General features: G+C 33.8%; 1 protein-coding gene across 3 annotated transcripts in view; it reads left to right on the forward strand.

The window, feature by feature from the left end:
• TRPM7 (transient receptor potential cation channel subfamily M member 7) overlaps positions 1-24,811 on the forward strand; it is a 126,813-nt gene that overhangs the window by 65,522 nt on the left and 36,480 nt on the right. For all 3 annotated transcript variants that reach the window (XM_039237105.1, XM_039237106.1, XM_039237107.1), the window contains exons 13-22: positions 4,477-4,530; positions 8,284-8,424; positions 8,757-8,891; positions 10,251-10,531; positions 11,775-12,003; positions 13,093-13,248; positions 13,327-13,470; positions 15,433-15,561; positions 17,966-18,244; positions 23,652-23,826. In XM_039237105.1, the coding sequence (XP_039093036.1) occupies positions 4,477-4,530; positions 8,284-8,424; positions 8,757-8,891; positions 10,251-10,531; positions 11,775-12,003; positions 13,093-13,248; positions 13,327-13,470; positions 15,433-15,561; positions 17,966-18,244; positions 23,652-23,826 (1,723 nt within the window). The remainder of the gene's footprint in view (positions 1-4,476; positions 4,531-8,283; positions 8,425-8,756; positions 8,892-10,250; positions 10,532-11,774; positions 12,004-13,092; positions 13,249-13,326; positions 13,471-15,432; positions 15,562-17,965; positions 18,245-23,651; positions 23,827-24,811) is intronic.

A 24,811-nucleotide genomic window follows, 5' to 3' on the forward strand; every position in this document is an offset into this window, starting at 1 on the left:
CACAGAGCTGCAACAATCAATCCTAAAATTTGTCTGGAACCACAAAAGTCCCCAAATAACCAAGGCAATACTGAAAAAGAAAAACAAAACAAATCATGATTCCCTATTTCAAGCTGTATTACAAAGCTATAGGTGGGCTCCTAGGTGGCTCAGTCATTAAGCTTCTGACTTCAGCTCAGGTCATCATCTCACGGTTCGTGATTTGAGTCGTACAAAAGATGAGCTCAAGCTCTGCTGCAGGTGAGCACAAGCCCTGCTTCAGATTTAAAAAACAAACAAAAATACACATGAGCCCTGCTTCTTTCTCTTTCTCCCCTTCTCGCCCTTCCCTGTTTTCTTTCTCTCTGCCCCTTGCTTACTTGTGCCCTCTCACTTTTTATCAAAAACAAAACAAACAAAAAAACCCCAGAAACTCTAGTCATCATGGCGGTTTGGTACTGGCATAAAATCAGATACATACATCAACTGAACAGGGTAGAAAACCCAGATATAGATCCACAACCGTATGGTCAATTCATCTTCAACAAAGCAGAAAAGAATATCTGATGGAGAAAAGAGTCTCTTCAACAAATGGTGTTGGGAAGACTGGATGGTGACATGCGGAAGAATGAAACTGGACCACTTTCTTATACCATACACAGAAATAAACTCAGATTGATGAAAGACCTAAATGTGAGACAGGAAACTTCAAAATCCTAGAAGAGAACATGGGTAGCAACCTCTGACCTCGACGGGAGCAGCTTTTTAATAGACATGTTGCTGAAGGCAAAGGAAGCAAAAGCAAACATGAACTATTGGGACTTCATCAAGATAAAAATCTTCTGCACAGTGAAGGAAACCATCAGCAAAATTAAAAAGGCAGCCTATGGAATGGGTTAAGATATTTGCAAATGACATATCTGATAAAGGGTTAGTATCCAAAATATTTAAATAACTTATCAAACTCAACACCCAAAAGACAAATAATTCTGTGAAGAAATGGGCAGAAGACATGAGTAGACACTTTTCCAAAGGAGACATTCAGGAGGCTGACACTCAAATAAAAAGATACTCAACATCACCATCATCAGGGAAATGTAAATCAAAACCTCAATGAGATACCACCTCGCACCTGTCAGAGTGGCTAAAATTAATAACACAAGACAACAGATATTGGCAAGGATGTGGAGAAAGGGGAACCCTCTTGCACTGTTGGTGGAATGCAAACTGGTACAGCCACGCTGGAGAACAGTACGGTGGTTCCTCAAGAAACTAAAAATAGAATTACCCTACAACCCAGCAATTACACTACGAGGTATTTACTTAAATAATATAAACGGGTACATGCACCCCAATGTTGATAGCATTATCAACAATAGCCAAACTACGGAGGGAGCCTAAATGCCCATCAACTGATGAATAAATAAAGAAGATGTGGTGTGTGTGTGTGTGTGTGTGTGTGTGTGTGTGTGTTAGATATAATGGGATATTACTCAGCTATCTAAAAGGATGAAATCTTGCCATTTGCAATGACGTGGATGGAGCTAGAGCATATTATGCTAAGCAAACAAGTCAGAGAAAGATAAATACCGTATGATTTTACTTATATGTGGAATTTAAGAAACCAAACAGATTAATAAAAGGGAAAAGAAAGGGAAGAGAGGAGAGGGAACAAACCACAAGGGACTCTCATTAATAGATAACAAACTATAGGTTGACAGAGGGAAGTGGGTGGAAGATAGGCTAGATAAGTGATGGGTGCTAAGGAGGGCACTTATGATGAGCACTGGGTGTGGTATGTAAGTGATCAATCACTGAATTCTCCTGAAACCAATTTTGTAAGGTATTTTAACTAACATTTCAATAAAATTTAAATAAAAAACTTTTTTTTGATAGCTCCCCAGTGTGTATAAAGTAATACCCAAATCCTTTGCTTGATTTTCAGAGCTCTCCAGTTTTTGAAATTTTGTCCTAGCTCTTCCACGTAGCCTTTTATTCCCACCCCCACCTTCCCATAAATGTTTCAGTTATGTTGTCTTCCTACTCTTTCTCAAAAACATAAACTTAACAAAAAAGCAGTTTTTGCTTACACACTGCATGTGTTTTTTTCTGTCAACTACTCTATTTACTGGGATTTTATTCATTATTAACATAGTTCAAATGCCATGCCTCTGCCTCCATGGGGCCAATTGACAGTTAGTTGAGGACAATTATATCTTCCCCTGTGGATTATAAATTTTTTTTGAATAGGGATTATAAAATTATTTCCCCCCATTTTTTATCTTTAATAATGTCTAGCACAGTTACATTGAACTTTGATGATCAACTGTTTCTAGTGAACAAATATAAAAATTAAAAGTTTTTCATTCATTGTTAATTCATTGTGTTAATTCATTGTGTTTATTCATTGTGCTGAAGGTGTATCCTTGAAATATAAACCAGATATAAAACAATAAAAATAAGTTATTTTTTTAGCAAGGCAAGTAATTTTTTAAATGTATAATTCAAGTTATTAAGATAAGATATAAGATAATAATTGCTTTTCAGCATCAATTACTGATAAGATTTGTAAGGTTAAGGGATTATATAATGTGATAAAGTAGTGGCTGTCAAACTTTTGGGTATGAGTGTCCTATTACATAAAAATTGGGAACTTAAAAGAGTGTTCTCAAGAAGGTTTGTTTATGTTTGTTGATACTTACCATATTATAGAATGTAAAACCAAGAACTTTTTAAAATATTAGTTTGTGTTTACATAACAATAAATCCATTACATGTTAACACAAAAACATTTTTTGAGAAAAAAATTAGTGAAGACAATAGAATAGATATACTGTTTTACAAATCTCTTTAATATCTAGCTTCATAGAAGACAGCTGGATTCTCATATTTGCTTTTGAATTTAATCTTAGATATATATCAAGCAACCTCTGGAAAATACTAATCACTGAGAGAATGAGAGTGAAAGAATGCAAATATCTTAACATGATTCTGAAAATACTTTTGATCTCTTGAACCTTTTGAAAAAGTCTTGGGGGCCATCAGGGGAAATTGGACCACACTTTGAAAACTGCTGTATTAAAATATATTTCCTATATACTAAGTAGTTAATATAATGTGTAAACAGTAATGGATTAAGATAATATAGAATTCTAAATGTTGCATTTCTGTATGATTATATACTATTAGAGAAAATACAACGGAACTTGCTAATACTTAAAAAATATGAAATACTTTGTATTTTTAAAAATTAACATAAAAGGAAGAATTGCCAGAGAAAACTTAGCTCCTTAGTGGATAGATTAAGTAGTAAAAAGAGGGGTAGTGGCTCAGTTGGTTAAATGTCTGACTGGCTCAGGTCTCGATCTCATGGTTTATGAATTTGAGCCCTGCATCAGGCTCTGCGCTAACAATGTGGAGCCTCCTTAGTTAGGGCTCTCTCCCTCTCTCTCTCTGCCCCTCCCCCCCCTCATCTCTCAAATAAATAAACTTTAAAAAATATTGTAAAAAGAAAGCAAAAAAGTAAGGCTAAATACACAATATACATAGTATTAATTACAGTTATCTTTAGATATTATATAGAATTTTAAAATCAAGAAAATATTGTCGGGGGCACCTGATTGGCTCAGATTATTAAGCGTCTGACCCTTGTATTCAGTTCAGGTCACGATCTCACAGTTCGTGGGTTTGAGCACCACACAAACCTTTCATCACAGAGCTTTCTTGGGATTCTCTCTCTCGTTCCACCTTTCTCTCTCTGCCCCTCCCCGACGCATGCTCTTTCCTTCTCTCAAAATAAATAAGTATTTTCACTGTAGTACGTTTCAGATGGATCAAAGCACTACCTAGAAAGTTTAGGATACATTTTTGATTCATTTGCCTCAGCCTTGACGGGGGACATACACACTGGGTATTTTTTCAGAATACAGAATACCATCAGAGTAAGATTACTGTAAAAATGACATTTGTTTTTATTTAATAGTATACATAAATGGAAGTAAGATGATAAGATACTTATGGATATAAGTATTCCATTTTAACTTCCTTAGGTGGAAATTAAGATAACATGTATAAATTTTAAAAGTTTGCACCCAAAATATTTAAAGTATTGATGCAGCTTGATTTAGTGACAGAAATGAGGTACATTTTAACAAGAAGAGAGTATACAGCTACATTATAAATGGAAGAAGTGTAGATTAAAGATACAGTTGTGAAATTTACAATGTTTGCATGATTATAAATTTGTGTTCTGCATAAATAAAACATAAGAACATAACATATCTTAATGAAGGTAAATATGATAAATATGTACCTTAATGAAGGTACAAAATGGCTATCTTTTTCTTTGCTCCATTTTATGAACAGAACTTATTTAACTGAAAAACAATATAATTTGGGCAAGAAGGTTAATAAAGTTCAGTAAGTAACAAAAAGAGAAGTTGTGAAATTATTTTAGAAGAAAAGTAATAGTTTGCTCTGATTTTTTTCTCTTTAAAGAAACAAGGTCCAACTAATCCAATGCTATTTCATCTTGTTCGGGATGTCAAACAGGTAAGAGATTATTTTTGTTTTTGAAAATGCAATTTAAAGTTTTGATTATACTTCATCTGAGATAGAGTATGATGAATTTCATAATGCTCATTGTTCCAAAAGGAAGATCATTGGTAAAACGTATCTTCTTTGTCTGTGTTCATAAGACATTTATTTCCTGAGACTCTAACAGACTTTGAATAAAGACATTGAGGGAAACACTGGATGGTGATCTTCATGGCAGAGTTTGCCAAAAGTGCTGAAATAGTCATGTTCATGTGTACATGCTTTCTTTCTTAATATTCAGTATTGGTCATTATGGAATACATAGCACTGTTGTATGGTTTAAAGCCATTCTTTTGGGACTAAACTTGATGTACTAAATATTCCCCTTCTCTTCCATTGGGATTCTTTCTTTGTGAATTAATAGTTTTAGACATCTGTTAAAAATTTTCTAGTCATTTAAAATATTGGTATCCAATAGTTTTATTTTCCTAGATGAAAAGGTATTCATTTAATTAATTGAAATATTTTTGTAGTTTCTGAACTAAAATGTTTTCTAGAATTTTTCAAACTTTTGTTAGTATATGTAAGTGTACTATTAAAAAACTAAAAAATTAAAATTGAAATGTCATTTTCTGTGTTCATTTTTTGTGTTTTGTCACTTATTTAATACTAAACTAGCATCCCATAGGAAAAACTTAGACTCTCTTATACTTGAAAATATTTTTTTCTTCAATTCAGTTTTTTTGCATGTCATAAAATTCATTCAGAATGTTCATAATTCACAGTTGGGCAACTGTGACTACAATCAATTTTTAAAAAATTTTTTAAAGTTTATTTATTTTGAGAGAAGCAGACAGAGCATGAGCAGGGAAGGGGTAGAGAGAAAGGGAGAGAATCCCAAGCGGACTTTGTGCTGTCGGCACAGAGCCCAGTAGGGGCTTGAACTCACGAATTGTGAGATCATGATCTAGCAGAAAACAGGAGTCAGCTGCTTAACCAACTGAGCCACCCAGGCCACTCCTACAGTCTAATTTTAGACTAATCCTGTACCCATTTGCAGTCACTCCTCATTCCTGTTTCCTCGTCTATTTCCTGTCTCTTCTCCTGCCCTTGGCAACTGTTAATCTACTTTCTCTATGTCTAAATTTGCCTATTTTGGACATTTCACATTGTTTTGTTTTGTTGTTGTTGTTAGAATAATTAAAGCTTTTTAAAATTTTCTTCCTAGAAAGCTTGAGCGATGGGAGAGAACTTCAGTCCATGGGTTTCTAATATTTATTTATTTTTGAGAGACACAGAAAGAGCACAAACTGAGTAGAGGCAGAGGGAGACAGATTTGGAGTCACAGAATCCAAAACAGGCTCCAGGCTCTGAGCTATCAGCACAGAGCTGGACACAGGCTCGAACTCATGAGCTGCAAGATCATGACAGATACTTAACTGACTTAGCCACCCAGGTGTCAGTCCAGGAGTTTCTAAAATATACTTGTGTTATGATTTACTTATGTGGTTAGCAGAAAGAACTGTAGTTGTTAATTCTAGAAACAAATATGAGATTTGATATATACTATCTTTACATTGATGGCTATACTAAATAAGCCAAATTTTTTTATTTCTGTAAGTGAAAAATCCTAAAGTGAAGCCATAATTGACTATTCTCGATTCAAATTAATAAGTTGAGTGTTGTATTATTTGCATAGTTTGAGAAATTGCTTATTATTTTTTTAGATAATTCACATTATTTTCCTTAATTTTATTTCCCATTTAAGTGGGACCATATATCATAATGGCATTTGTGAAAGTTTTTTTTTTTTTTAATTTTGTTAATGTTGATTTATTTAGTTTTGTTAATGAGTGGGTCAGGGGCAGAGAAGGAGGGAGAGAGAGAATCCCAAGCAGGCTCTGTGCTCAGCATAGAGCCCTATGTGGGGCTCAATCCTGTGAACTGTGAGATCATGACCTGAGCTGAAATTGAGAGTCAGATGCTTAACCAACTGAAGTGGCTACCCAGGCACCCTTGTCAAATTTTTATTTACTTACTCGAGTTTATTTATTTTGAGAAAGAGAAAGTGCAAGTGGGGAAGTGACAGAGAAGGAGAGAGAATACTCAGGGCTCGATCCCACAACCCATGGATCATGACCTGAGCTGAAACCAAGAGTCGGACTGAGCCATCTGGGCACCACTTTAGTTTTTGTTTTGTTTTTTTAATTTGATGGGGGCGTCTAGATGGTTCAGTTGATTAAGCGTCCCACTCTTCATTTCAGTTCAGGTCATGATCACATGGTTGGTTAGTTCGAGCCCTGCATTGGGCTCTGCACTGATAGTGTTGAGCCTGCTTGGGATTCTCTCTTTCTTTCTCTCAGCCCTACTCCCACTTACATGATCTCTCTTTCTCTCTCAAAACTAAATAAATAACATTTTTTTAAAAAAGCTTCCAACTCTTGATTTCGCCTCAGGTCATGATTTCAGGTGGTGAGATCAATCCCAGTGTTGGGCTTGAGCTGGGCAGAGCCTACTTCGGATTCTCTCTTTCCCTCTCTCTCTCTCTGCCCCTCCCTCATGTGCTCATATGCTCTCTCTTCAAAAATAAAAATTAAAACTAAAAATATCACACATGACATCCTTGTTCATAAAGTATATTTTGAGGTTGTTCAAGACAAGAAAAATCTTGCACTTAAGATGAAAATATTTTTTATTAATTTTTAAATCAGATTTAAAGAATATAAATATCTAGAAATTTAAAACTTCACAGATGAAACCAAATTATAAAAGGTATTAACATTTTTTAAAGTACTAAGTTTATGAGATGGTAATTAGGGAAATTGAAAGAATGGTGATGGTAAGAGGGCAGAATTAGTTGATAATATGTAAATCACCTTATGATTAAACCCTTTTAAGATTATTTAATGAGATTAACCAAATACTTGATTCTGAACAGGCAGTCTTTCCAAACTCACAAATGGCTCATGTTCCAGAAGTTTATTTGTAAATTGATACTCTAGGGAAATGAAGTCTTAGTTCTAAACAGTGTTAAGTGTTTAGTTTAAATCTTAGATGAGGCTATAAAAACTTGTGTAATCTGTAATATAGCCAATATAATTTTGGCTAAAAAATACTTCTAACTACTTATGGGCCTATTTGGAAACATAATTAACATTTATAGCATTATTTTTGCAGAAAAATGCAATTTATGATATGTGCCACAGTGAAAATGGAATACTTGGCTCTTAGCAGTTCCTGTGCCTCCATGTGTGAAATATTAGGGTAGTAGAAACATAAGAGATCTGCTGCTATAAGCCATACTTCTGTCCTGAGCACAGCTTGTGACTTCACAACTTCAGAATTCTCTCTTCTTGGGGCACCTGGGTGGCTTAGTCGGTTAAGCGTCCGACTTTCGCTCAGGTCATGATCTCAAGGTTCATGGGTTCGAGCCCCGCGTCGGGCTCTGTGCTGACTGCCAGCTCAGAGCCTGGAGCCTGTTTCCAATTCTGTGTCTCCCTCTCTCTCTGACCCTCCCCTGCTCATGCTGTCTCTCTCTCTCTCTCCTAGAAATAAATAAAACATTTAAAAAAAAAAAAAAAGAATTCTCTCTTCTTACAGAAGGAAATGGTGGACCAAGTTACTCCCTTCTGCAAAGATAGCTGCTGGCAACCCCAGCTTCCAGTAACAAGTAAACATTTGTCATTTTGGAGAGTAGGTTTCTTTTTAGGCATGCATGGAAATATTGAGCAATATCCTGTCTATTAAAAACTAATGTTTTGTTTCCAGGGAAATCTTCCTCCAGGATATAAGATCACCCTAATTGATATAGGACTTGTTATTGAATATCTTATGGGAGGAACTTACAGATGCACCTACACTCGGAAACGTTTTCGATTAATTTATAATAGTCTTGGTGGAAATAACCGGGTATGTATTATTGGGAGGGTTTATATATGTACTTTATGTACTTTATACACTTTGTAAGTTAAAAACTCACAAAAATTCATATACTTTAAAGCTACTAAATCTTAGAACAGTGGAAGTAACATTGTCTTAAAAATGGTATTTTCATCTATAATACATAGAAATATTTTGTAATCGAAATCTAAAACAAATCATTTTTTATGTGTGCATACACACGCATTTATACATGTATATGTATATTTACACATTTGTATCTATATATGAATTGATTCTTGAATTTTTACAGCATATCAGTATATTTAAATCTGTAAAAACTAAGAAGCTTTCATTTCCAGAGGTCTGGCCGAAATACCTCCAGCAGCACCCCTCAGTTGCGCAAGAGTCATGAATCTTTTGGCAATAGGGCAGATAAAAAGGAAAAAATGAGACACAATCATTTCATTAAAACAGCACAACCCTATCGACCAAAGGTATGTTTGCATAAATACTACCCTTTCTGAATTTTATTCTAATTTACTAGTATTTATGAAACAAAAAATTACTTGTTTTAGTAAGAATCAACTTTTGTTTGTTGATATATCTTTGATTATTTTCCTATATACAAAAAGATATTATGAATTAACAATTCTATTAAATATGTGTATTTAGCTATAATAATGAAAAATTTTAAATATTTTGATAAATGCTAAACTGCCTCCTCTTATTCCACTTTAATAACATAATTAGCAACATGCAAGACAAAGTGTCCTATCCAAGCTTTTCTTTCCTTAAAATTAAGTTTTATCAGAAACTTAGTTGAAATATTTAAGCCCTTAAATTTAGGAAAACTGTATTATAAAAACAATTTTTGATTATTTGTTCATTCATTCAGGAATAGAATTTATTGATTCATCACTTACATATAATACCCAGTGCTTATCCCAACCAATGTCCTCCTTAATGCCCTTTACCCCTTTAGCCCTTTCCCCCATCCAACATCCTGCCAGCAACCCTCAGTCTGTTCTCTGTATTTAAGAGTCTCTTCTGGTTTGTCTCCCTCTCTGTTTTTATATTATTTTTCCTTCCCTTCCCTTATGTTCATCTGTTTTGTATCTTAAATTCCACATATGAATGAAATTGTATGATATTTATATTTCTCTGACTTACTTCGCTTGGCATAATACACTCTAGTTCCAGCCACATTATTGTAAATGGCAAGATTTCATTCTTTTTTATTGCTAAGTAGTATTCCATTAAATATATATACAACATTTTCTTTATCCATCACTTGATGAACATTTGGAGTCTTTCCATACTTTGGCTATTCTTGAAAGTGGTACTGTAAATATTGGGGTGCATGTACCCCTTTCGAATCAGCATTTTTGTATCCTTTGGATAAATACCTAGTTCTGCAACTGCCAGGTGGTAGAGTTGTTTTATTTTTAATTTTTTGAGGAACCTCCATACTGTTAATGAGAGTGGCTGCACCAGTTAGCATTCCCACCAGCAGTGCAAAAGGTTACCCCTTTGTCTGCTCCTCACCAACATCTATTGTTACCTGAGTTGTTAATGTTAGCCGTTCTGACAGGTGTGAGGTGGTGTCTCAGTGTGGTTTTGATTTGTGTTTCTCTGATGATGAGTGATGTTGAGCATTTTTTATATGTTTGTTAGCCATCTGGATGTCGTCTTTGGAAACGTGTCTATTGATGCAAAGACATTTTTTTTAGAAATACCATTTCTATAAAATTTGAGCTATAATAAAATTAAGTATATAAAATTTTATAAAATTCTGAGATTAACATCATATGGCCTTATTATAATGAATCTTAGACATCTGTTTTCCCTTGAAGATTGATACAGCTGTGGAAGAAGGAAAGAAGAAAAGAGCCAAAGATGAAATTGTAGATATTGATGATCCAGAAACCAAGCGCTTTCCTTATCCACTTAATGAACTGTTAATTTGGGCTTGCCTTATGAAGAGGCAGGTCATGGCCCGTTTTTTATGGCAGCATGGTGAAGAATCAATGGCTAAAGCATTAGTTGCCTGTAAGATCTATCGTTCAATGGCATATGAAGCAAAGCAGAGTGATCTTGTAGATGATACTTCAGAAGAATTGAAACAGTATTCTAAGTAAGTTATATTTTATCATTTCATTTAAAAATACATCAAGATCATGTTTAAATGGGTGTTATAGTGTCATGCACTATATGGGTATATATATGTATAATTTTATTGGTACAATTAAAATGCATTTGTTATCTTTTAAAATCCAAAAGGAAACTGCTGTTGATGCATGAAAAAAGAGGTTTATTATATTGTTTACAATGCAAGAGTTAAATATTTTGGCAAGAAAGAAGAAATCCATAAGTCAGTTTATTAAATGCAGACACTAGCAATTAATTTGATTAGGAAAACTTTCGTTTGAAGTGGTAAGGAAAGGAAGAAAGTGAGGTTTGAGCTGTGTTCTAAGGAAATGAATTCAACTGGAAGGGCATTTCAGAAGGTGGAACTACATATAAGGAAGAGTAAAACAGTTCACAGAACTTTACACTTATAGGAATAATAGAATACTAAGCTGAAAAGATACTTTATAGGAAACTTCATGATAGAAAATAGGACCTCCCTCTGCCAAAATGGACTGTCTTTGGAAGAGAGTAAGAGTTATACTGAAAATAACAAGCAGGGATCTTAGGATTGCTTACTGGGTATCTAAGGTTCAGATGTTTTTCATGATTTATGTTAGTCCCTATTAACATTATTGTTTCTACTGAGCACCAGCCTCTTTCTCTGTTTGAAATACTATGTAGGTAATGACTTTTTGAACAGGGCATCTGAACATTGTCAGTTTGGGTTTCCTGTGAAACTGTAGATTTATTTCCAAGATGAGGGAAAGTGCTTTAGAGTCACCTTTTCAGACTTGTTCTTTTTTTTTTTTTTTTTAATGTTTTATTTATTTCTGAGAGAGAGAGAGACAGACAGACAGCATGAACAGAGGAGGGTCAGAGAGAGAGGAAGACACAGAATCTGACACAGGCTCCAGGCTCTGAGCTGTCAGCACACAGCCTGACGCGGGGCTCAAACCCACGAACCGTGAGATCATGACCTGAGCTGAAGTCAGACACTTGACCGACTGAGCCACCCAGGCGCCCTGTTTTCAGACTTGTTCTTAATGTGACATATTTTACTATTTTGTGATATCCATGTATTAGTAGATATCTGAAAACATAGAGCTACTGTGATTCTAATGCCTTACAGTTCCCTGATTGTGTGTGTGAAAATATTAAAAATTGGAACATGTTAGGAAGTTATTTAAGAATAAAATTTAAAATTGCAGTTTGATAGTGTGAATGTTTTGGCTTTTATCTTTTGATAGTGATTTTGGTCAACTAGCAGTCGAATTATTGGAACAGTCCTTCAGACAAGATGAAACCATGGCTATGAAATTGCTCACTTATGAACTGAAAAACTGGAGTAATTCCACCTGCCTCAAGTTAGCAGTTTCTTCAAGACTTAGACCCTTTGTAGCCCACACATGTACACAAATGTTGTTATCTGATATGTGGATGGGAAGGCTGAATATGAGGAAGAATTCCTGGTACAAGGTATAACTTAGAAACAATTTGATCTAAAGTGTGTGATTAGATAAACAGAACAGAGGAATTAGCCCAGATATATAGTAAAATGCCTTGATTTATGAGGGTGGTGGGGGTGGCAGTATTGGCATTTTATCTCAAGTGGCATGAATTGGCCTCTTTTTTCCTCCTGTTCTTCACTCTGAATCCTTTTCAGGTGTAACATATAATGATTATTGCCTCTGAGCCAGAGGCCTGAGGGTAACAAATGGAAGTGTTGGATTTCACAGCCCTGAGCAGCCATGAAGAAAAGTTGCTTCTTTATGAAAAGATAATTTCCAAATTCTTAAGTTCAGGACCTGACTTAATAATTTGTTACTTTTAATTTACTTGAAGTATATTGTATATACCTAGTTTTTATGATTAGAATTTGGATAAAATGTTGACTGGTACTTTGGTTTCATCACAGTGAGAGATACTACTTTAAATTTTCCTTTTCATTATCTTATATCTTGAATAAGGTACAGAAATGTAGAAGGCAGAAATCAGGCAAGTAGTTTAACCATTGTAAGTGGATAACAAATACTGATCATCTAATAAAAATAATGGTGAAAGATTAACCAATAGAAACCCTGATACGCAATTATAATTTCTTTGTGCTTTAGGATATTTGCAGGTAATACATAAAGTTTTACAAATCAACCTGTTTGTTTATAGAGGCACAAGCTGAGTAATCATGTTATGACATGGAATACTTGCAATGAGATTCAGGATAAAATTATGTACATAACAATTTCCTAAGGCTTAACTTCTTTTTAAACAAAAATGAATTTTATGAACAGATTATAAACTTATTTTTTTAAAGGACACATCTATAATTATTAAATTTTTTCTATATTATCATATCATAATACTTATATGCTTTGTTACTCCTTAAAATAATTCAGCCTGGGCCTCTTTAAATATAATATGTAAGTAAAAAATGATGTTTGAGTTTTTTTCCCTATACTAACGGGCAAACTGGCTAACTAATCAAGATATTTAATAGCTTTTTATTCTTTTTATTCTTGAAGATCATTAATTTTAAAATGTAAACTTACATTTTTCTAAAATTTTTAGGTCATATTAAGCATTTTAGTTCCGCCTGCCATATTAATGCTAGAATACAAAACAAAGGCAGAAATGTCTCATATTCCACAATCTCAAGATGCCCATCAAATGACAATGGAAGATAGCGAAAACAACTTTCAGAACATAGCAGAAGAGATTCCCATGGTAAGGAAGAAAAATATCTTTAAGTGAATATAAATTTTTGATGAATAAATGTATGATAAGTGTTAATTTTTATTTTAGGAAGTGTTTAAAGAAGTAAGAATACTGGATAGTAATGAAGGAAAGAATGAAATGGAGATACAAATAAAATCAAAAAAACTTCCCATTACACGCAAGTTTTATGCCTTTTATCATGCACCAATTGTAAAATTCTGGTTTAATACGGTATGTTGTATGTTTCTAAATTGTATGAACACAACATTTTTAAAGGCTAGGCTTTAGGGCACCTTTTGTCTAAAGTCCATATTAACTTTGATATAACTTAGATTACTGACAAGCCGTTTTCCATTTAAAAGGGCACAAGTTTAACTTAGTTTTATCTCAGTTGCCATCATAAAAAATGATAAACACTGACAAATCTTAGATCTGATTGAAATTAGAAATTTCTAAGCAAAAATGTGATAACCATATATGCCTTTGTTAAGTGGGTATCAAATACTAATTGTCCGCTAGAAAAATTGGTAAAAATTAACCAGAAGAGACACTGTCTCAGTATGTCACAAAGACATGTCTTTATGCTATAGGATTTTGCAGAGAATGTGTATACTTTTTGAGATGAATCTTTTTGTAGTGTTAATTTGAAGGTCAAAAGTAATCTAGATCATTCTTTAGTTGTATTTATCGGCTTATTTCCTTAGACCTATTATGGTACATGTTTTATTATCTAACACATAATTGGCTTTTCTCTTGATTTCTGAAAGAACAGTTTTTTCCTCCTAGATAAACATGTCCATAGGGAAGGGACTCACCTCAAGAAACACATGAGATTAACCCCAACTTTTAACCATGGGTTGCGTGAATGAGTTTTTATTCCCTTTCCCAGAAAAATTCTTAAATTGTATATTTTGTTATTATTTTATTGTTTTTCATTTTCATCACATTTGCATTCATGTGAATGACTATTTAAAAATGGACAGCCTGAGGCACCTGAGTGCCTCAGTCAGTTAAGCATCTGACTTTGGCTCAGGTCATGATCTCACGGTTCATGAGTTCGATCTCCATGTCGGGCTGTGTACTGACAGCTCAGAGCCTGGAGCCTGCTTCAGATTCTGTTTTCTCCTCTCTCTCTGCCCCACCCCCGCTCACTCATGCTCTCTCTCAAAAATACATACAACATTAAGAAAAATAAAATAAAAATGGACAGCCTGGTGGCCAAATGGAGATTTCTTTTTCTTGTTATTTATTGGAGTTTACTTCCCTACCCTGCCATATCTTTAATCACAATTATGGCTTATTTTTAACACTGGTAGAGGCAAGGAGAGTGATGTGAGGATTCTTAAATACAGTTGTTCAAGGGTCACCTGAGTTTTGGTTTTCCTCCAAAATGAAATGACTTTTCAGAGGTTATTTTACATAGATCTTGTCACTTCTCCATAATCTTTTCTGTTAAGAGTATCAAAAGTGGGTTGTTCCTTTACCTAGGGAAAATGCTTTTTTTTTTTTTTGAGACAGAGAGAGGGTATACATGCTATCAGGGAAGGGCAGAGAGAGGGAGGGAGAGAATCCCAGGTAGGCTCCATGCCATCAAGTCAGGGCAGATCCCAGTGTAGGCCTCAGTCCCATGAACCATGAGATCATGACCTGAGCCAAAACCAAGAGTTGGATGCTTAACTATCTGAGCCACCGCTGTGGCCCAGGAAAATGCTTTTCATATCTGTTTTCATTTCTTGGGATTCAACCCCAGTGACTAGGGGTTAAGAAAATACCAGTTGTATTTCTGGAAATACTGTTTGGTTTGGGGAAGAAGGAAGCAGCTAGTATGTGTTTTTTGATGATGATAGTGATGAAGTTCTATAGTATATTTAATATATAGGTATAAGTTAAATGGAGTTCTGTGAACTATGCTGAGAACATAAATCTTGTATTGTAAGATTTTTCATGTGTGAAGTACTAAAAAGTCATCAAATTCTAGAACAACACAGTTATACTCTGGGAACTGTTTACATTTTGATTGATAAAAAGTGTCCGCACTAAAGAGTTACTTCTAAAACTTATTGATTGAAGGTGGGAGATAGTTCACAGAGGTTCATTTCTTCTCTTTTTTTGTGTGTGTTTAAAAGTTTTGATAGTAAAAACATTTTACTTTGTAATTAATATTATTTATATTTTGTATTTTCTTTTTATTAGTTGGCATACTTAGGATTTCTGATGCTTTATACATTTGTGGTTCTTGTACAAATGGAACGATTACCTTCAGTTCAAGAATGGATTGTTATTGCTTATATTTTTACCTATGCTATTGAGAAAGTCCGTGAGGTATGTCTTTAGTTTTTTCTGCCAGTAACTTACTGTGTGTGTGGAAGGTGTTTTGTTTTTTATGATGCATATGGGTATGTGTATGTGTTATTCATAATTTCAACAGGTGATGACATTATAGAAATATAAAACATTTTATTTTTACTGTCTAAAAATTGTGGCATAAGAATAGAAATCAGTAGGGCTATCTGGCTGGCTCAGTTGATTAAATGTCTGACTCTTGATCTCAGTTCAGGTTTTGATCTCAGGATCATGAGTTCAAGGCCCCACTTTGGGCTCTGTACTGGGCAGAAAGTCTACTTAAAAAGGAATAGAGATCAGTATGTTAACTTTGTCACAATCACAAAGATAGTGGTATGTCTCAGAAATGTAGCCTATGTTTTATTTTCTCAACATTTATGCTGTTACTCTTCAGAAAGTATTAACTACACATATAGCCAATCAGGTAGGTAAATTATGAATAGATTTTTGCTTTGCTGTTAATACATTTCCTACTGAAGTGTGCTGAATTGCCCATTGAACTGTCATTTAGATTTAGATCTCTGTGTCTGTCAGTTTTCAGTTTATTTTATTTTTTTTAATGTTTATTTATTTTTGAGAGAGAGAGAGAGACAGAGTGCAAATAGGGGAGGACAGAGAGAATGGAAGACAGAGAATCTGAAGGAGGCTCCAGGCTCTGAGCTATCAATGCAGAGCCCTATATGGGGTTCAGACCCACAAGCTGCAAGATTATGACCTGAGCCAAAGTCAAATGGTTAACCAACTGAGCCACCTAGGTGCCCCAATCACAGTTTTCAGTTTAACTTGTAAATTTTCTTACATCTTGATTTTGAAAAATAAGTATTTTTTCCTTAAATGTTTATACTTTTTATTCACGGTAGTAACTGCATAAGTATAGTTTTATAACACACTGATTTAAGTACCTCTGAATTACTTGTGCTTTAGGTTTAGAGAATACATGATATTACAGAAGTAAATAGGAAGCATTATACTTCCCTTCCATTTAGATATTATAGGAATTAATCTTATTAAATAGGTTATTATGTAGTTTTAATTCCTCTGAGTGCCATGGTTTATATATTTATGAAATCTGCTGTTTTATCAACATGTTTGAAAAATGATAAAAGTAGGTTGCAAAGAATTTTTTAAATGCCTATTCATAAAACAGTTCTATAAGGATTCATGAGATTATAGTAACAGTGGTTTCCTCTAATTGGAAGGGAAGTTAATTGGCTGAGGAACAAGAGTGGACAGGAGACTTTTCAATACTCATTTTTTTTTTTAATGTTTGTTTATTTTTGAGAGAGAGAGAGAGCGAGAGAGAGAGCAAGCACAAGCCAGGAAGGAGCATAGAGAGGGAGGGCACAGAGAATCTGAAGCAGACTCCATCCTGACAGCAGAGAGTCCCATGTGGCTCTCAGACTCATGAACCACGAGATCATGACCCGAGCCAAAGTCAAACGCTTAACCGATTGAGCCACCCAAGTGCCCTTTCAGTACTTATTTTTATATACACTATGATTTTGAAGTTGTAAATATATTACCATTCCCCACACACACAAAAAAATTTTTTAATTTTTATATTTAAGGGAAGAGATAAGTACAGGTACTTAAACCACTGAGTTGTTTACTTTCTGCAAATAAGACAACTTTGGAAGATTCTACTAGGCTATTCTGTTGTTTTGATGAAAAATAAAACAACTTTCAGAAGTATCTCACTTTCTAGAGAACTGTGTTCTAATTTAAGATTTTCAACTTATTAGTAAGATGACCTTGATTGAATAGGTCATTTATTTGTGGGTTTATACATACTAATATGAATGAGGACAAGAAGTATCTGTCTCTGATATCTTACTGAATTGTTTTAGTGGTCAAATACATTATCAAATGCCAGGATAATCAAATGTACTTTGACAAATACCCAATGACAAATACTGTATAATTTCACTTATATATGAGATCTAAAAAAGAAAGCAAACAAACACAAAAACAGACCTATAAATACAGAGAACAAAGTGATGGTGGAGGAGGAGAGAAGAGATTGGCAAAATGAGTGAAGGGGGTAGGAAGTACAGCCTTCTTCTAGTTATGGAAGGAATAAGTGTTGGAGCTGAAATGTACAGCGTAGTTTGAATATAGTCATTGGTATTGTAATAGCATTGTGTGGTGACCAATGGTAGCTACACTTGTGAACATAGCATAAGGTATAGAGTTTTTGAATCACTGTTGTACACCTGAAGCTAATGTAATGTGTTAACCATACTTCAATTTAAAAAAATACTTTGAAATATTAAAAGATTTAAAATTCTACTGTGATAGTATAATTGAATGCTGGTATATGTTTTAATAGGAAAAAATTGATTTCTTAAACAGCTTAATTAGATTTTTTTTTTTTAATCCTTAGATCTTTATGTCTGAAGCTGGGAAAATAAGCCAGAAGATTAAAGTGTGGTTTAGTGATTATTTCAATATCAGCGATACAATTGCTATAATTTCTTTCTTCATTGGATTTGGACTAAGATTTGGAGCAAAATGGAACTTTGAAAATGCATATGATAATCATGTTTTTGTTGCTGGAAGATTAATTTACTGTCTTAATATAATATTTTGGTATGTGCGTTTGCTAGATTTTCTAGCTGTAAATCAACAGGCAGGACCTTATGTAATGATGATTGGAAAAATGGTAAGTTGAGAGGCATCTAATAATATTCATGGGTTTATTGAAATGTTTTCTTAAAATGATAAAAACCTGTATTAACATAGTTTTGCTTGAACTAGAGAATGCTATTTCATGTTTATTTGCTTCACACTTCAAATCAGCCATTCCTCAGGATATTAACTTTTGAAGAAAATAGTGATGGGATAAGATTATGAAGACCTTTTTTTTTTCGTTTTATCTTAAAATGTTTTAGTTTCTAAATGCTACTTTCTATGACTATTTGAGATCAGAATGAAAAAAATATAAGTTTATTAGCTACCATTTGTGAAGTTCTTTTCATCTTTACTACTACTACCCATCATCATCTGGCACCTACAGTAATCTAGTAAAATCTGTTTACTCATAACCACTGTGGCCTATTTTTAATCTATATTATAGCTGTGTAGTCATTTCAAATGCATATCTGAATATGTCACTTCCCCTTCCTAATAAATCTAAAACTTTTTCATTATCCCTAGAGATCAGAATACTTAATGAAATCCTTAAACCCTGCCCAGTTTGATTTCTTGCTTTTCTTTTTTACTTTTAATTTGGAGATAATTATAGACTCACATGCAGTTTTAAGAAATGATACAGAGAGAGCTTATGTGCTTTTTACCTTTTTTTTCCTTCAGTAGAAACATCTTTGTTGCTTTCTTTTAAAGTCTCATCTCTTAACCATTTAAAAAAGTTTTTTTTAATGTTTGTTTATTTCTGAGACACAGAGAGATAGATAGCAAGGGTGGGGAGGGGCAGAGAGAGACGGAGACATAGAATCCAAAGCAGGCTCCAGGCTGTCAGCACAGACCCCAGCGCAGGGCTCAAACTCACAAACCATGAGATTGTGACCTAAGCTGAAGTCAGATGCTTAACCAACTGAGACACTCAGGTGCCTCAACCATTTTTTGACCTCTTAGCTATGCTAATAGTCATACAGGCTTTTCTCTATTTTCTTTAACATAGTCCCTACCATGGTACCATAGTTCATGTCCTTCTTTCTACCAGGAATGACTACCCTTCTATATTCTCACCCCTTAGCTTTTTAGACTGAATTATGTTATCCTACAATCTCCAATATGATTTTTTTAGAGGAGTTATTTTTTTATCTTTTCCTGCTAGATCAGATTTATTTGATGAATAATTGTATGGGACCCATGTTCCTCTTCTACAGAATATTTATCTCTGTGTCTAACTATATCTTAAGCTACATTCTTACCAGTAAGAATACTTTATATTAATTTCTCTGGGCTATACTCCTGTAGTAGGAACCTTGTCTGCTTCTGGTCACCTTTACATCTCTAGTATTTAGCATAGTGTGTGTCACATCGTAGGTTTTCCTTAGTAAATATTTGCTGGTTGGATGGATAAAACCACTACAAGTAGAAAAAAACCCATAAAAATACTGAATATTCATTGTGTTTTAATAGGTTGATTCTTAAGGTTTTTTTTCTCAATTTTATAAGCTCAGCCACAGATTATAAATTTTAAAATCTATAATCTTTCACCAGATGGCTTTTAATGTTTATTATATTCTCACTGCTCTGCAAGACAGTGTCTCTGAACTTTGTGAAACCACATTTCTCCTTTTGGACTTTATCAGCCCTGTATTTATTTTAAATAATTCTGTAATCTAGTTTGGAGCTCATCTTACATAAGTATTTTAGGAGATTATATAAGGTATTAGTAAACTGTCCATGTGGTTTATTGATGAAATTGTTTAGTAGGGGATATAGCGCTTCATGGAAAGAAATAAATCTATGGAGGCTTTTTATTAAAGCAGTGGTATATTGAGCTGTTCTTTGAAAGTTTTAGATAGGAGTAAAAAGATACAACCTGACTGGAACTTCTATTATGATAAGGAGTATAGTTGGTTAGCTGTCAAATTGGATGAACACAGCCTTGCCTGGATTATATTAAACATTGAATTGAAAACTGGGACTTTAGAGAAGGAAAATATAAGGGAAACCATTGAAGAGTCTCTTGTCCACTAAGTTTTTTTTTTTTTTAAGAGGAGTATGTTGACATCTTTCCTTATCATCATATATCATTTTGGAGGGACTTCTCAGTGTATGGATGCTGAAACCAGCTAGTCAGATTATTTGTTAGTTGATTTTCAGCCGGTGGGGACAGACTGAAAAAGTCTCACAAGTGTTTCTCTTGTGTACTTCCAACTCCCCACACTAATCATGTCTCATTATTATGCATTTGCAAGATAATGCTAGCTAAATAATACTATACTGCTTGTGATTTATGTCTTTAGGTACTTCTTTTCTTCTATCTTCACAGATCCAGACTGTTTTTTAAAGTCAGTCAGAATATCTCATCTTTTTCTGATATAATGTGCTCAGTATCTTGCTTTTTTCCATAGGCTTAACCAACTGGCAGGTTTTGTTTTTGAAATATAGAGGTCAGATTTAACATATGATTCCTTATGCATTGAACTGAAAATTTAAGGTGTATAATACCTACACCTGCCCTCAATTGCTTTTAGTTTTCAGTGATGAAAAAGGCAATATACTATTGCTTTTGTAAAAGTAACCTTTCCTTCCTTATTGTAAAATTACTATTCATTGTAGAAAATTTTAGTAAATACAAACTATCATTGAGAGACCTCACTGCTAACAGTTTGTGTGATACCTTTGTATCCTTCAAGACGTACATGAATAAATGTGTGTGTTAAACATCACACAAATACATGTATATAATAGCTTTATCAAAATAGGCTCATTATAGTTTGTGCTGCTTCTCAGTCTTTTTAAAGTCCTGCCCCCTTGTAATAGAGTTTATGAAACCCTTTTCCTTAATTGTGGAAAATCATTGTCTTCTAAAGTAAATTTATCTTCTGAGTAACCCCACTAGCTTACAGGATTATCAACGTTATGAAAATAAGATTTTTTTGAGTTTTCTCAGTATAAAGTTTTATATTTGCTTCCTCAGGCTACACATTTCCCCTTCCGAAAAATGTGCCTTCTATTTCTAGTTATTACTGATTTACTGTTTATCACACCAAAGAAGTATTCATTATTTACCCATTTTGTATTTTTTCATAAAGTGGTGGTATTTTCAGGAAAAGTAGAGGAGTTAAGGCTTTGAGGAAAGAATTGACTTTAGCCCAACATTTTAGCATGCAAAAAGGTGCTCCAACTTTCATTGCCTGCCAGATTATTTAGTGCCTTAGTGGTATCGGGTTAACTTAATGGTAGTATTCAGAAAAGTAGAGTTATAGGAAATACAGCAGTGAACAGCCACAATAAAGGATGGAGATTGGAAAAGTAAAGAGAAAAAAGAGAAGTTGTGTGGGTTTCCGTCTGAATCTTGCTTCTTACGTGCTCCCAACGCTCCTGCTAGTTCTCCGATTCAAGCTTGAATGTAGATTTCATTTTCTTCTTTATCTTGTGATCTTCTTTAGAACTACCGTCCACCAGGATTATGTCTTTTTCCTCTTCAGTTAGTCATTTATCACATCATTATCTATTTCTCCTAATGCCATTTTCCCTTTCTGTCCTTTTCAGAACTTAAAATGGTTAAGATGCTAATTCTCTGCTTAAAGTAGGTGCTGCGGAGCATAAGAAATCCTTCATTGAAGTATATCTTTAATGAATAAAGGAGATGAATTTTATAGTGGTAGATTTCTAGAGTAACTTAACATTGTTTCTTTTATCATTGTGTATCTGTTACATGCTATGCACTAAGCTGAGCCTACAAAGATCAATAAAACATGGTCCGGATCCCTGGTGAAACTCAAAGTTTAGTGTATGAGACAAGCATATGAACAGATAGATAGCTACAGAAAGAGATGATAAACTTGTGTGAAGATTGAGGAGATAGTACCTACCTAATAATTTTGTCATGAAGGCTTTCACAGAGAATATGGTATTTGAAAGTTTGGCAAATACATGGGAACTTTTCTTGAGCAGGGAATTTCTAATCAGAGAAAAACAGCTTTGAAAAGCTTGAAGATACAAAAGGTGAAAATAGAAGAAATCTTCCTCACAGTTGATATTATTAATAAAGATCAGACTAATGAAAATTAAATGGTAAATGGTAAACTTTTCCCACTCCGTATACTGTACATTGAAGCTAGGAATCCTCATTTTAGATATGAGAAAATGGGATATTTAAATATTTCTAATTAAATTTAGATCAAGTATAAGGAAGGTTGTCAAATAGGCTTTATGTGAATCATCAGCCATAGGCCTTGAATAATTTTAGGATACTTCAGTACATATGGATTGGAGTTTTATTTTGAATATTTGACTTGGACCTTTTCTTTAATATTTAGATTCCGTAGTGTATCAAATGGCATGAATAATGTTTTGATGGTTTGCCTTTTATAATCTTTTGTCCTGAGACTTTATTGAAAACATACATTCTCACAGTATGTATGTTAAACACTCAAAGGAGGCATTGATTGACTATTTTACAAATAAGAAAACTGAATCTTGGAGAGTATTAGGACAACTCTTCAATTGCAGGTCACAGAGACTCAGCTGTAACTCAATTTAAAAAGGAAGTTTTTTGGCAGATCTAAGAATTTTAAAGATGGGAGGATCAGTTCAAAATGATTACATATAAATAAATATTTTGTAATATCTTTATGTAGTCTAGACTTATTGTCCTCTTTACTTTTCACATTCCTGCCTTCTATTGCTGTTCTCACAATATATTCATTTAAAAATATGTGCAAATGTCATAATAGTTTTTAGGTTAATTTATTATAATTATTGTTGGTTTACAGTAGATTAAAGTACACATTTATTGTAAATGTAGTCTCTTAATCTGTGTGGGTCTTCACCCTGTAGATTATTATTTGTGGATGAATACTACATTGTTGGAGTCACTTTTTTAGATGTAAATGCTGAGCACTTGTACATTTACATAAGTGGATAGAAATTAAAGTTCTATTACAGCATTTCACTTAATACTTAGAATTCTTAAGTAATGATTCCAAAATTCACATTATGATTTAATAGTAAAAAAAATTATTTTATTGATTTATTAGGTGATAGTTCAATTAGGCTCTTTTTCAACTTTATTGAAATTAAACAATTGCAGACTACCTGATTTGTAAAAGGATTTTTTAACCATTTATTAGTATTTGTTTTTTCAACATCCATGCTGATAATTCAGTTTATTGTTTTATCTAGCTCCTCAGACGTTTTCACAGTCTAGGATAAGGCACTATATATATTATTATATATAATAATATATATATTAACCTCCTTGACGTTAAGGTTTATGTAGTGGTGAGATTTTCCCTGAATGCTAATACTAGGTAAAAAGAAATTTGAAGATTCTAGTTGTCTATTAGAACATGAAAAGCTATTTAAAGATGAATAATTGTCATTGTTTTTAAATCCCGTGTATTTTAATGGTGTTCATTTTTTAACAGGTAGCCAATATGTTCTACATTGTAGTGATTATGGCTCTTGTATTACTTAGTTTTGGTGTTCCCAGAAAAGCAATACTTTATCCTCGTGAAGCACCTTCTTGGACTCTTGCTAAAGATATAGTTTTTCATCCATACTGGATGATTTTTGGTGAAGTTTACGCATATGAAATTGATGGTAAGGGTCTGTGTTTACAAATTCATCTTTTGGTTATTTTTGTTTTAAAGTTAGAATTACATTACAATAATATTACATATTGTCACAATTCAAACTATTACTTACCTAAGCCCTCTCAAAATACATTAGTTTAGTCCAGGAAAAAAAAAAAAACTACAGAAATTAATTGAAAAAGTATTTTAGAACTTTTTCAGTCACAAATGGAAATCTGGCCTAACCTGGCTTACACAATAAGGACATTTATTAGCTCCTGTAACACGAAGTTCAGAGACAGAGTGGCCTTTGGAGTTTGTTAACTCATAGCTGTTAACATTTATTCTTTTTCATCCCACTGCTCTGTAATCACAATGTCTGATTCATACAGGTTTCCCTAATGATTGGAAGACTGTCACTAGTGGAGGAAAGAGATGGTGTTTTCTTTGGTTCTCTTAAGGGCAAAAAGTCCCTTTCCCAGAAGGCCCCCACTGAACCTGTTCTTTCAATCTCATTAGCTCAAATTGGCTTCACCCTACTTATCTCCAAAACAGTTGGGGTAAGCGTAATAGGATTAGACCGAACATGGTATGTTGGATAAACTCTTGAATTACAAAATTCAACTGCATAAGATAATACATTTTTTTAAATTGTTTAAGCTAATGAGGCTAGAGAGCTTGTGAACATAGGTGATGCTGCCAGGTTTCAAGGATGTTCTGACCTCCCCATTTGCATTATAGAATTTTTATTTTGTTAGTTAGCTCTTGATCTCTTTTGCACTCTCATCTTTATTCTTCCCTCACCCCATACCTGTGTTGCTCCCTGGGCACCTGTTTATTTAGAGGATGGCTATATAGTGGTCTTTAATTGTTACCAGATTTTGCTTAAAACTGTGAGGTTTTACCTGTCTGGTCAAATTTTATGTTTAATGCTTTCCTGTTCGGTGCCCTTTTCAGGTTTTCATTTTCTGCTTTTTTTCTGATGTGGTTCTAGTTTTGTATTATAAAGCATC

The sequence above is a fragment of the Hyaena hyaena genome, unplaced genomic scaffold (assembly GCF_003009895.1).
Source record: "Hyaena hyaena isolate Hyena2069 unplaced genomic scaffold, ASM300989v1 scaffold_120, whole genome shotgun sequence".
Classification (NCBI taxonomy): domain Eukaryota; kingdom Metazoa; phylum Chordata; class Mammalia; order Carnivora; family Hyaenidae; genus Hyaena; species Hyaena hyaena.